We start from the raw sequence: 10,846 nt of genomic DNA on the forward strand, positions 1-10,846 counted from the left end.
AACAATATAATTTGGTGGGGCCTAATATACATCGCTTATATATAACTATCATTGGAGCAAAAATAATTTAGATTGTTTATGAATTGCTTAAATGCAATGTGGCAATTTAGACTCACAAAATATAACACAAACAATCAAAACCAAAGAATATTCTCCCATTGGAGATGCTCTTAGGCACTTTCAATAGACAAAGACGCAACAGTGACACAATCATCTCTAAAATTTACATACACAACTGTAAAATCTTAAATGTAGATGTCCATGGTAACAATATAGATATTTGTCCATTAAACTTATCTATCAAATCAAAAGATGTTTACATAATATAATTTTGAATTTGAATTACACGAAAATTTGAGATTTTACAGTTAATTCAAATCGGGAAAAAGTGTAATATCCTCATAACTGCATCAACTATACGCGAACACACTTTATTATAAAACTAAACAGTACAATTTAACAAACAACCGATTAATGTTAAACTTCTTTCTTTCTCTTTCTCTTAGGTTACTAGAGAATTTCAACATGTATTATTGCGTTCAAGCCCCGAAAATATTAATGCAGCAAATGGTCAAAGAAAGCCTTTGTAATTGTTCAACTCTCCCCATACCGTCATCTCAACTTCTTCCCATGACTCTGATGATGTTAGTTCTTCCCATAGGCTAAAAATAGCTCCCAAGACATTATCATCATGCAAAATACAATAACACCTACAGTTACAAAATAAAGAAATCCAAATGAGTTACATTATTAACTAGTATAATGTATATAACTCACAGTAAACGCAATACTGAGGCAATATTGTATAAGTAATGATAGGTTATGTGGATTTTAATACACGGATATGGCTCTGGGGATGAAGTTAAATACCAGAAAAGCCAATTTAATGGGTCTGCAGCCTTAGCAGTCATAGGTATATTGTTTCATATTTTATATAAATCCACATTCAAACTGAAACACTTTAAGTTGATAAGAAACTAGTTACAAAAGAGAATTATGGTGACAGTACTTACATAGCAGCATATGAAAGTCGACCAAACTTTTGACCACCCTCTGTCGACTCGCACTTCGATAGGTTGCATGGAAAAGGAAGTTTGTAACTTTCTAAAAATTTCTTAAGGAGATACGAATCGCCTCTAAACACATCTAAATAAATTGGTATCAAGTCAAAAATAGGATCTCCTGCAAAATAAGTGAAAAAGGTCAGCTAATATACCCAGATAACAAAAACATCAGAATTCTTTCATGGCAATATTATATTTCAAAAATATATTTGAGTGAAGTCTAAGAAGTGCTCTAGACAAAGTTGAGTCAGTTAAATGTAATTGTACAGTTAGTTATTACTTAATAGATTTGACAGATAAAACAATGAAAGTAAAACAAGGACTAAAGCTTGCAGACAGATCAGTCCTCCATTTCAAAAAGGCTAAAGTGAAATGAGTGCGACGAAAACACCATAGTATTAGAGGTATCACTTGGTTATCGAAGTGTTCTAGCATATCCCTTGTAACTGACACCTGTCAAGGTGTCACCAGTAGTTACCTGCTACTGCAGGTTAAAGGTTGCATGTATATAAGCAACTCTGTTGCCCTTTGTAACTAACTTTCAGATTTATTATGAATACAGTTAGATTGCAATAAAATCTCTCTCTATCTTTCTATTATGGTATCAGAGCCTATCGATCGGACCATGGGCCGCCCACCGTTAATATCCACACACCAAGCCCTAAAAAAAGGAATGTTAGGCATGAGGGGGTGTATTAGGAAGATCCTAAAGTCCTACATTGGTTGGAGATAGAGCATTGAAATAGTTTATATAGAGTGACACTCCTCACCTTACCAACCATAGAAAGATATTTTAGGGAAAATGTAAAACAGGAATTATTGGTACAAATGTGTCCGGTTTAGGAATCATCATTAACCTTTTGTTTGGCTATGATGTTTAAAGAGTAACCCCTAATTGACTTCACACACAACTGATTCATTATTCCTAAATTTGCTAATGATATTTGATAGCTGACCACTCATTAAGAGATAAGTGAGGAGGAATAAAAAGGGTGTTGTAAGTAATAACTAACTAACAAGATACGAATTCAGTTAGTTATAAGATGAACAAAATCGGAAAAAAGAGAATTAGTGGAGATAGGTGTTGAAATTGGACACAATGAAGAGTAAAAGTAGGTTCATCCTTAAGATTTACTTTTTCATCTGTGTCACATTGACCAAGACCCATCAATAAAGCATTTTTTCTCTATTTCTATGTGATTTCTCTGTTTTCATAACTATTATCGGTTGAGAATCAGAGCTGAAAATATAGAAATCACACAAAGAAAACAACGATTTATTCACGGATCTTGGTCAGCGTGACATACACACACACACACACAAAATTACAATCTTAAGGATAATTTGAGAGCTCCTCAACTCTCCACTATTTCCAATCTCCACACTTGTTCACACAAATTCTAGCATTTTCTTATAACAAAATGAATTTGTATTTTTGAGGTAGTTATTACTCCTACACTTTCTTAATGAGTGGTCTGTTCTGCTATCAATATGCATCTCAAGGCCAACAATGACTTCAGAACAAAAATAAACAAGTGAATCGTTAAGGATGAAACTGCAACATGATGATTACTTCTTACAGAACAAAATTAGCCTGAAAATTATTTTTAAAAAAAAGTGGAGGAAGAAAGGGAGTGATAACCATAGGAAATTTAAACACTACTTGTTGGGGGTTAATAACACAAGCCTTGCTCTTCTTTAAAGAAAATACAAATTTCAACTGTAGAGATAGCTAAAAACATCTTGCAGATACTGAAAGCACTTGATAAACTATGATACCACATCATGACAACATTCCATTATAAAGACGAGCATATCATAACAACATTCCATTGCAAAGACGAGCATTATTTAAGTCCATATACTGAAAGCAATTGATAAAATATGATGCCACATCATGAAACATTCCATTATAAAGTCGAGCATTATCGAGGCTGCATGAAAGTTTATGAAACAGGTAGGAAAGGAAAAGTACCGACCAATAGAAAGATCACTGAAATCAAGGATGTAACTGGGACACCAGGATTTCACTCCATCGTGGTCACTCAATAAACCATTGTCCACCTGGGCAGCATCTTCTGTATTCCCACTGGAGGTAGAGCAAACCAATGACGGTTCCATGTAAATATTATCATCCATAATGTCAGTGTGTATCCAGGAGCAAGGTTTAGAAGCACCACTTGAGAAATTCTGAAGCCAAATAGAAGTTGATAGAAACCAAACTTAATCTAGCATATCCAATGAAAAAAATGATGTTGGGATGAAATAGTGAATTTAGAAGAAACCTCATTTATATTTAGCAGCTTAGATAAATCAGATGGGATATATTCCTCAATTTTCTCAATCAGTTTGCTAGGAATTGGATCCCCCCTACAAAGTTTTAAGGAAAAGCATCAGAGGCCGCCTTACAAAGATAAATGAATAATGCAAAGATTCATCATAGAACTAGCATGCAACAGAAGCACCTAGGCAAAACCAAAAATGGAACGCATTTATCATGCATGGATAAAATACAGTTTAACGGAGCCAAAGTCAAAAGAGAGTTAATAAACAATTGGAAAATTCATAAAAGTTAAAACTTCAAAGTTGAAGTGTTCAGAAGATCGTTAGATTTTAAATTGTATGCATAATAACCCTACTCTAACTCTTAACTATCCTGTTTGTCAAGAAATCGGAAAGTTCAATAGAACTAAATGTACCACTTGGTCAAACGACTTGAGACATCCTTCCTCTTCTTTGTTAAGATTCTGGTGATGATTCCCCATTCTGCTGCGTTGTTTGATTTACAATTAACATTTGAAATACAATCATTTTCCTCAGACCAGCTTAATTCATGTTCAATATCAGATATAAATGAATTATTTAAAGGTGGATGTGGCAAAAGGTGAATATGGCGCAGTTGCTCCCCCAAGAAGGAGGCCAAGTTTGTTGCATCTTCTCTCGATAAGCTGTCTCTTCTGCAAAATAATGAAAACAACATCTAAAAGATTAAGAGAACTGAGTGGCTAGTGCAGATGTAAGAAATTGGAATTGCTATGTTGTGGGATAAAATTTATAAACCACAAGGTCAGCACTTACAAGTCTGCAAACATATTCCCTTCACATCTCTTAGTTATCACATATGGCCATATGCTTGAGTTACAGGCTAAACTAATTGATCCATCCACCGGAATCCCAGCATTCCTATACTCTAACAGTTTCTTGCCCCAAACCCCAAATGGGAAACCATCAACATTGCATTTTTCTGTGATAATATTGGTCTTCGAAATGACACTGGGAACTCCTTTTCCATCCCAACTTAAATTGGTGTAGGACCCGTCTTCAAGATAAACAACCCCGCTGGCCATAACACTAGGAATATGTTTCCTGATAGAGGAGTTGGCTTCAAGCAGCAAACTATTAAATTCTAGCTGTAAAAGATACAATATGAAAGTTAGATATGCCCTGAAGATGAAATGAAAACAGAATACCAATCAAGTACCTCTGTGCCTAAACAATAAAGGCAAGCTTCCAGTCCTCCTTCGACAAAAATCTTTACAACATAGTTCCCCACTAGATAAACCTATTTAGAGAATGGAAAATGTTCCTAGTTAGAGACTTCGTACTATTTAAGTACTTTACTAGATAATGAATGATCATACCACAAAACAATCTCATGTCATAGTTCAACAATAGAATCATATGAGACATGGCTAAGTAATTACATAGCATATCATCTCACGTTATGGTAAGCACAACCGAAATAATTTCAGAATGACAACTACCATTTGAAGTAAGATTTTTAAAATGCACATTAAGTTTTACTAATTGTTGCAATTTGTAGCCAACTACTTAGTATGATTAATCTTACACTGGCATAAAGATAGTAGAGAGATTCCAATTCCATCAATGTGCCTTCTAAAAGGGTAAACTCTTCTAGTCTCAATGCAATATGCAAAGGTATCTTCAACGAAAAGTAGTTTGTAGATCCTAAGACTATTGTAATTGGTCTCTAACAGGTCCAAATTATTGATAAATTACAGTAAGGGAGGACATGCTAAGGATGAAAATTTGTTTCTTACCAGGGAAAGACCTTAAGAAAAACATCAGGACTTTGATTCAACCTAAAGACCTAAATTATACTCTAATTTTGAAGCAATCACAATACTGTTTGGGAATCTAAGGACCAATTATTTTCACTATAGCCTTTGAAATTTTGATGCACTACAAGCTTCTTAAAAAATACAAATAAGAAAAAGGTATTAGCTACATAAATTAAAACTCACAGGATTGCTACCCGTACCAACAGGAAGTCTTTCATCATCAGTTGGAAGGGGCAAATTATTGAAGGCACAAATTTTAGACAGGCACGCTAACCACTTATCTGCATTTAGCGCAATACAAGCTCCCTGGACATACATAAACAGAAAATAAATCATAAAATCAGATGGTATACTTCCTTTAGAAGCACAGAGAATGCATTACATTGGAAACAAAATAACCTTCCATATTAGATCTCTCATTTCTGGTTTTTGAATCCAAAGCTTGGATAACCATTCTCTTAGTTCTCGTTGACCAATGGTGTTGCCTGTGCTCCACTCAGAACTGTAGTGGTCTCTATCCTTATCCAAAAACATGGATAAGAAATTAATATCATAAGAAAATCCGCTTTTCCATAAGTTATAGCTTCTAGCTACGGCACTTAATTCACTTTCAAAACATAGATCGTCTACATCTTTCAGAGTTTTGGGCCTTTTCTCTTTCCTTGACAAATCAGAATAACTTAAATTTTCTTCATTACATGACATGTCCTGTATGCCATTTTCATAAACATCTTCTTCAAGAGCAAGCAAACCTACACGACAAACTCCTTTATGACGATAACCAGGTGCCATATCCAAACATACAAATTCGAAGTTATTAGAATTCACAAAATTCTGCGTGACTGCAATAGTTGTTTCCAAATTTAAAATACAGTGCCACCATCCACTGGGAACATAAATTGTCTCTCCAGGTAGTTGTGTACATTCAATTGGCTTGTCTTCGTCAGCAAGAAGAGGATAAAAATCTAGCCACCACTGTAAGCAAATATAATTGTAATTAGTAATTAAAAATCAACAGAAAGACACATTGAAGTTAGGCATCCTAATGGATAACAATTATGTAAATCCAAAAAGAGGATATGTAAATTGCTCAAATTGCAAGATTGTGGTACCTGCAATGATGATGGAGTCTCAATACTGACATCACCATCTTCATCGTTAACATGTACTGTAACACCTAAAGGCACTTTTCCAGGAGGATATAGCGCCCACCTATCAAATATAGGCAAAACATTATCTCTTACATATTAGTTATTTGGAAAATAATCAAGCACCAACACAGAAAATCTAAGTACCAAATTACATAAAACTCAAGTTATTTGTTGTAGAATTATTAAAGAACAAGAACTGTTTAATTACACTTTTGGTTACTGTAGTTTTAAGAATGCATGGATTTCGGTACGTGCAGTTTCAATTGCTTAAATCAAGTGCACATACTTAACCAATTGAGCAATTCAGGTCCTAATGTTAATGTTTCAGTAAATTTTAATAGAATGAGTTGATTTGAATCATGATCTTTTATTTGACAAAAGTAAAGGATGACCTCTCAGCCTATTCGTGGGTGGTAGATTCTTCTATTCAATTGTAGCCACTACTCTTTACTACTGCTGCATATTTAAGCATACTTGTTCAAACCTAGTTGAGTTTGATAATACTTTTCAACTTCTTATCCGTTGTGCTTCTTTACAATTAAATCATCCAATACTAACAGAAAACTTTCTTTGGATTTATTTCTGACTCCTATCTACTCTCATCAAAGACCCAGAAGGCAGAAAAGTAGTCCTAGCATCATATTAGCATCCTCGGGCTGAAAACTTTCTTATGAGTCATTTTTTTTAGGGATCTTGTTCAACATTTGTCTACGTAATATTTTAGGAAACTAGTTCTAGCAAGATCTTAGCCCCCTCAGTCTAAAAGTGACAAATCATACTTCACACAAACTATTTCAGTCCTACAATCTTTCGAATTATAGAGAGAAGCATAAAAGGTGAGTTGTAGTTTAAGTTGCATTAGCAATCAAAATCAAATGTGAAACTAGTAAACAACCATCATCTTTGCATGGACGAGCCAATGGACTTTCAACCTAAAGGCCCCTAGCTTCCCTTAGGAAAAAAAAAACACACCTGATGCCAGAGTCTCAATCCTCGTGTTTTATTCACCTCCCCCTTCACTAAGTTTTGGGGGGCCAATCGTAACTAGAAAAAGAAAATAGCAGCAATAAACTGGAAGAATCAAGTAATGAACTAATTATGTTTAAGGCTTAAACTCAACAACAATGCACAAAGTTTCCTCTGACACCGTGTAAATAGCCGGGGTCTAAGCTACATGCTAAACAACCATAATGTAGATAAAAATCTCACTTCAAGCATCTTATCTTTTTACCTTTTACGGCCAGAAAGCAGAGTGTTCCATGCACTTGTAAGAGCTGGATCGACATGCCAAGAGGCACCAGATCTCTGTGGTCCAATTATGAGCCACCTATAGGATGGTCGTTTCTCTATATCTAAGATATCAAAGAAGTCTTCTTGAAAAAGATGAGGCACGCTGTAATCCTTCAATAAGCTAGGTGCATGTTCGCCAAACTGTATGTTAAATTAAAAGTTAAAAGAACTTCCAAAATCCCAAATTTGAAAACAAGAAAAAGAGAAGGGAATGGTGGGAGGAGGCAGGGAAGAGTGCTGTTGAAACAGGAATATCTGAACTCAAGCACCTTTTCGTCAAAAATATACAATGGATCTTCATCATGTTGAACTTTCATGTATGAGACATAATCCTTGAACTTCATGGAGATCTTTTTGGAACTCCTTTGAGAAATTTTAAACGCCACGTCTCCATAGTTTAGTAACAACTGATCAATTGTCCATTTATGCCTGGCAGGCCATGTATCCGCCAGTCCATTAAGCATGACCTGAGAGGTGCAATTCATCATCAAAATTACATTTCAATATAAATACAAGAGAAAATCACTAACAATTGATGGTTCAAAATTGATAAACTTCAGTATATCTAAAACACAACATAAACTATAACCCAAATACACATAGGACCCTTGAAGTTATAAAGACAAATCATTCTCATCTCTCATTTTCCATCTTTAAAAGAAACAGTGGGAAAAATTAATAGAGATACCCATATGCTTCAGAGATTAATAGCAAACATATACACAATTAAGTGAAGTCGGTACATAGATCAAGCAATGCCATAATGCTTTATTATATATCATACCTCTATCGAACTCATTAATCTCTAGGTCTTTCTTAATAGTTTCTCTTTTGGTTTTTTTTAGGTCTTCCTCTACCTCTTGTGATTTAACTACCATCCATCTGATCTACTCTCCTTACTACAAAATATACTTGTCTTTTCTCTACATAGTTAAACCACCTATACTGAGTTTTCCCCATCTTTTCTGCAATAGGTGCTATCTCGACTCCCTCTCTCTAATGTTGTCATTTATAATCCGATCTTGTCTAGTCTTTCCACACATCCAACATAACATTCTCATCTCCGCGTGCGCTTATTTTATTTTTGTGTTGATTCTTTTACCGACCAACAACCAGACATATATCATGACAGAAAATAATGTTCCCACTTTTTCCAATAGAAAAATACTAGCACCACACTCCTTTGAACACAAATTTCATTATCGGTCCATGTTTTAAAAGGTCAACACAATTGCCTTGTAAACTGATCATTTTTTAAGTGTATTCGATTTTAAAAAAGAGAGCAATAATATATAACATTGAAGAATGTGTGTAAAAGAGTGTATTGCCACCAAGACAGTGCATTCATTTCTTTCAAAAAGAAATCAAGCAAACCAAACTACGGAAAATAGAGCTCAGGATATTTTCTTTTCATCAGGAAGAGAGCTCAACATTAATGATTGACACTGAAACAGAACCAACATAAAGGGAAAATTTTAACACAGCTTTACTGTTAAAATTCTTTAATCATTGTACCGGTTTCTTCATGTCATACTCGTTATAGAAGTCCTTCAATGAGATGTCATTTATTCTTTCCACATTTCCACCTTCTGTATAAAATGTATCCAATGTGGTATTACACCGGTATAATCTCCGATACAAAAATAAAGAGTTGAACCCTGCAGGAAGGTAAATATCAGTGGTATATACAAAAATCTTAAAATAATTTAAGAGCATGCAGCCTAAAGTTTGCTAAAAACATAGAAAACAGATATGATATTTATGATATCAGAACTGTTACCATCAAAATGTAAAGGCTGTCTATGGCCCTCTTTGTACTTGTCCAGCAGATTCTCACTGCATTCAAAAATCCAATTCCAAATATGTTACAATTAAATATAAACTAAAATAAAGAAAGCCGACAATTGCTACTTTGAAGCTATTTGGATTGTCTTATTTGAGTTTATCTATTTGGGAGGACTTACATTGTTCATAAGCTATTTGCAGCTTATTTTCATAAGTTCTTCGAAATAGTTTATGAAAACAGTTTATATTTATCGCTCATGCCAAAACAATTTACTTTTTTTTTATCTTTATCTATAGAAATTGCTTATACATAGGCGCTTATGTGCTATAAGCTGCAAATAAGTAATTTATCCAAACTAAACCAAATGAGAGAGTGAAAGACATACTTATGCAGGGCAGTTTTCTTCCATGTGCCTTTGTATTCAAGAAAACCAGATGCTCCTTTTAGGCATAGATTCATCCACAATGGTTCTTCGTTGGAAAGTATATACATCACACTGCCAATAAATGAATAAAAGAAGAAATGTTTATTAATCAATCATCAATTACCAATGTCGCAAAGATGAAAGATGATAGAATTACCTGCTAACGCAAGCGACGCGTGCGGCATCTCGAGGAGTGAGTCGCTCCAAAATTGAGCAGAGGATTTCATCGGGAAGAACTCGGAAATCTCCAAGACCGTCTATTCTGCGATCTCTCTGATTGTGAGCTTGAGCCTCCATCGAATCTAGAATTCAACTTCAATTTCAATTTCGATTTCAATTAGGCGTTTCTTCGCTCCTGCGCTCAATGGTTATATTCTTTCCTGCGCTAAACCGCGTTTTTTCTTGAGCGCTTATTGCCCGTGTGAGAAATTTCCGTTATTCCTACGCCACCTTTATGGCATAGGCAAAAGTGATTCCCCCTAAAAAATTGATTTAAGACATTGTTTATTTTCAACGATATCTGCTAAAAATTCTTGATATTATTATTAATGTACTTTGAAATTGCAATTTAAAAATGGTTGTGAAAGGCTTGATTTTCACTTTTTGCCAATTTAAAATTAATTGTTCCGTCCCAAAAGAAAAAGTAATTTTTTTCTAACCGCCAAAAAAAAATGTAAATTAGTTACTTGTCCACTTTTAGATTTGGAAATTGCTTTCCGACACTAAGGATATATTCCTTAGGCGAGTAAAAAATTAAAACTATTTGGAATTCAAAAGTATATTTTCAAATGCACTTAACTCAATCACAATCTAATAGGTGAGTCAAACCATAATTCATGATAAAATTTGATTAAGAAACTATTGAATAAAAAACATACACAAAAAGTTTACCAAAAAAAAAAACGTATACAGAAAAAAAAAACAAAATTAACATTGATGATTAATTGTTATGATATACATAAAAAATAAAATTTTACGTAGATAATCATTAACGTAAAAATCATACATTTCATCATCAAGTAGGACGTTTCAACATCTTTAGAATATCT

General features: G+C 34.2%; 1 protein-coding gene across 2 annotated transcripts; it reads right to left on the reverse strand.

Moving 5' to 3' along the window:
- Window positions 1-279: 279 nt before the first annotated feature.
- LOC131660987 (lysine-specific demethylase JMJ21-like) lies at window positions 280-10,306 on the reverse strand. Of its 2 annotated transcripts, XM_058930371.1 has the most exons (16): window positions 9,955-10,306; window positions 9,759-9,869; window positions 9,368-9,423; window positions 9,103-9,245; window positions 7,857-8,054; window positions 7,529-7,728; window positions 6,259-6,358; window positions 5,546-6,121; window positions 5,330-5,452; window positions 4,546-4,626; window positions 4,143-4,474; window positions 3,764-4,021; window positions 3,350-3,434; window positions 3,044-3,254; window positions 1,014-1,182; window positions 280-710 (listed from the first exon to the last, which is right to left on the reverse strand). In XM_058930371.1, the coding sequence occupies exons 1-16, from the start codon at window positions 10,092-10,094 to the stop codon at window positions 572-574; spliced, it is 2,922 nt and encodes a 973-aa protein (XP_058786354.1). In that variant the 5' UTR covers window positions 10,095-10,306; the 3' UTR covers window positions 280-571. The 2 variants fall into 2 exon arrangements, with proteins under 2 accessions (XP_058786354.1, XP_058786355.1); XM_058930372.1 differs by lacking the exons at window positions 9,368-9,423; window positions 9,759-9,869; window positions 9,955-10,306 and having other exon boundaries at window positions 9,122-9,245.
- Window positions 10,307-10,846: the final 540 nt, after the last annotated feature.

This window comes from Vicia villosa, linkage group LG3 (assembly GCF_029867415.1).
Source record: "Vicia villosa cultivar HV-30 ecotype Madison, WI linkage group LG3, Vvil1.0, whole genome shotgun sequence".
Taxonomy (NCBI): domain Eukaryota; kingdom Viridiplantae; phylum Streptophyta; class Magnoliopsida; order Fabales; family Fabaceae; genus Vicia; species Vicia villosa.

Bases quoted from the DNA above. Each gene is read 5' to 3' on its own strand.
- LOC131660987 (XM_058930371.1), bottom strand. From the start codon at position 10,094: ATGGAGGCTCAAGCTCACAATCAGAGAGATCGCAGAATAGACGGTCTT. The intron at 4,627-5,329 runs GTGAGTTTTAAT...TTCTCTAAATAG, and splicing joins TTGGTACGGGTAGCAATCCT to GTTTATCTAGTGGGGAACTA. The intron at 711-1,013 runs GTAAGTACTGTC...TTGTAACTGTAG, and splicing joins CGACTTTCATATGCTGCTAT to GTGTTATTGTATTTTGCATG.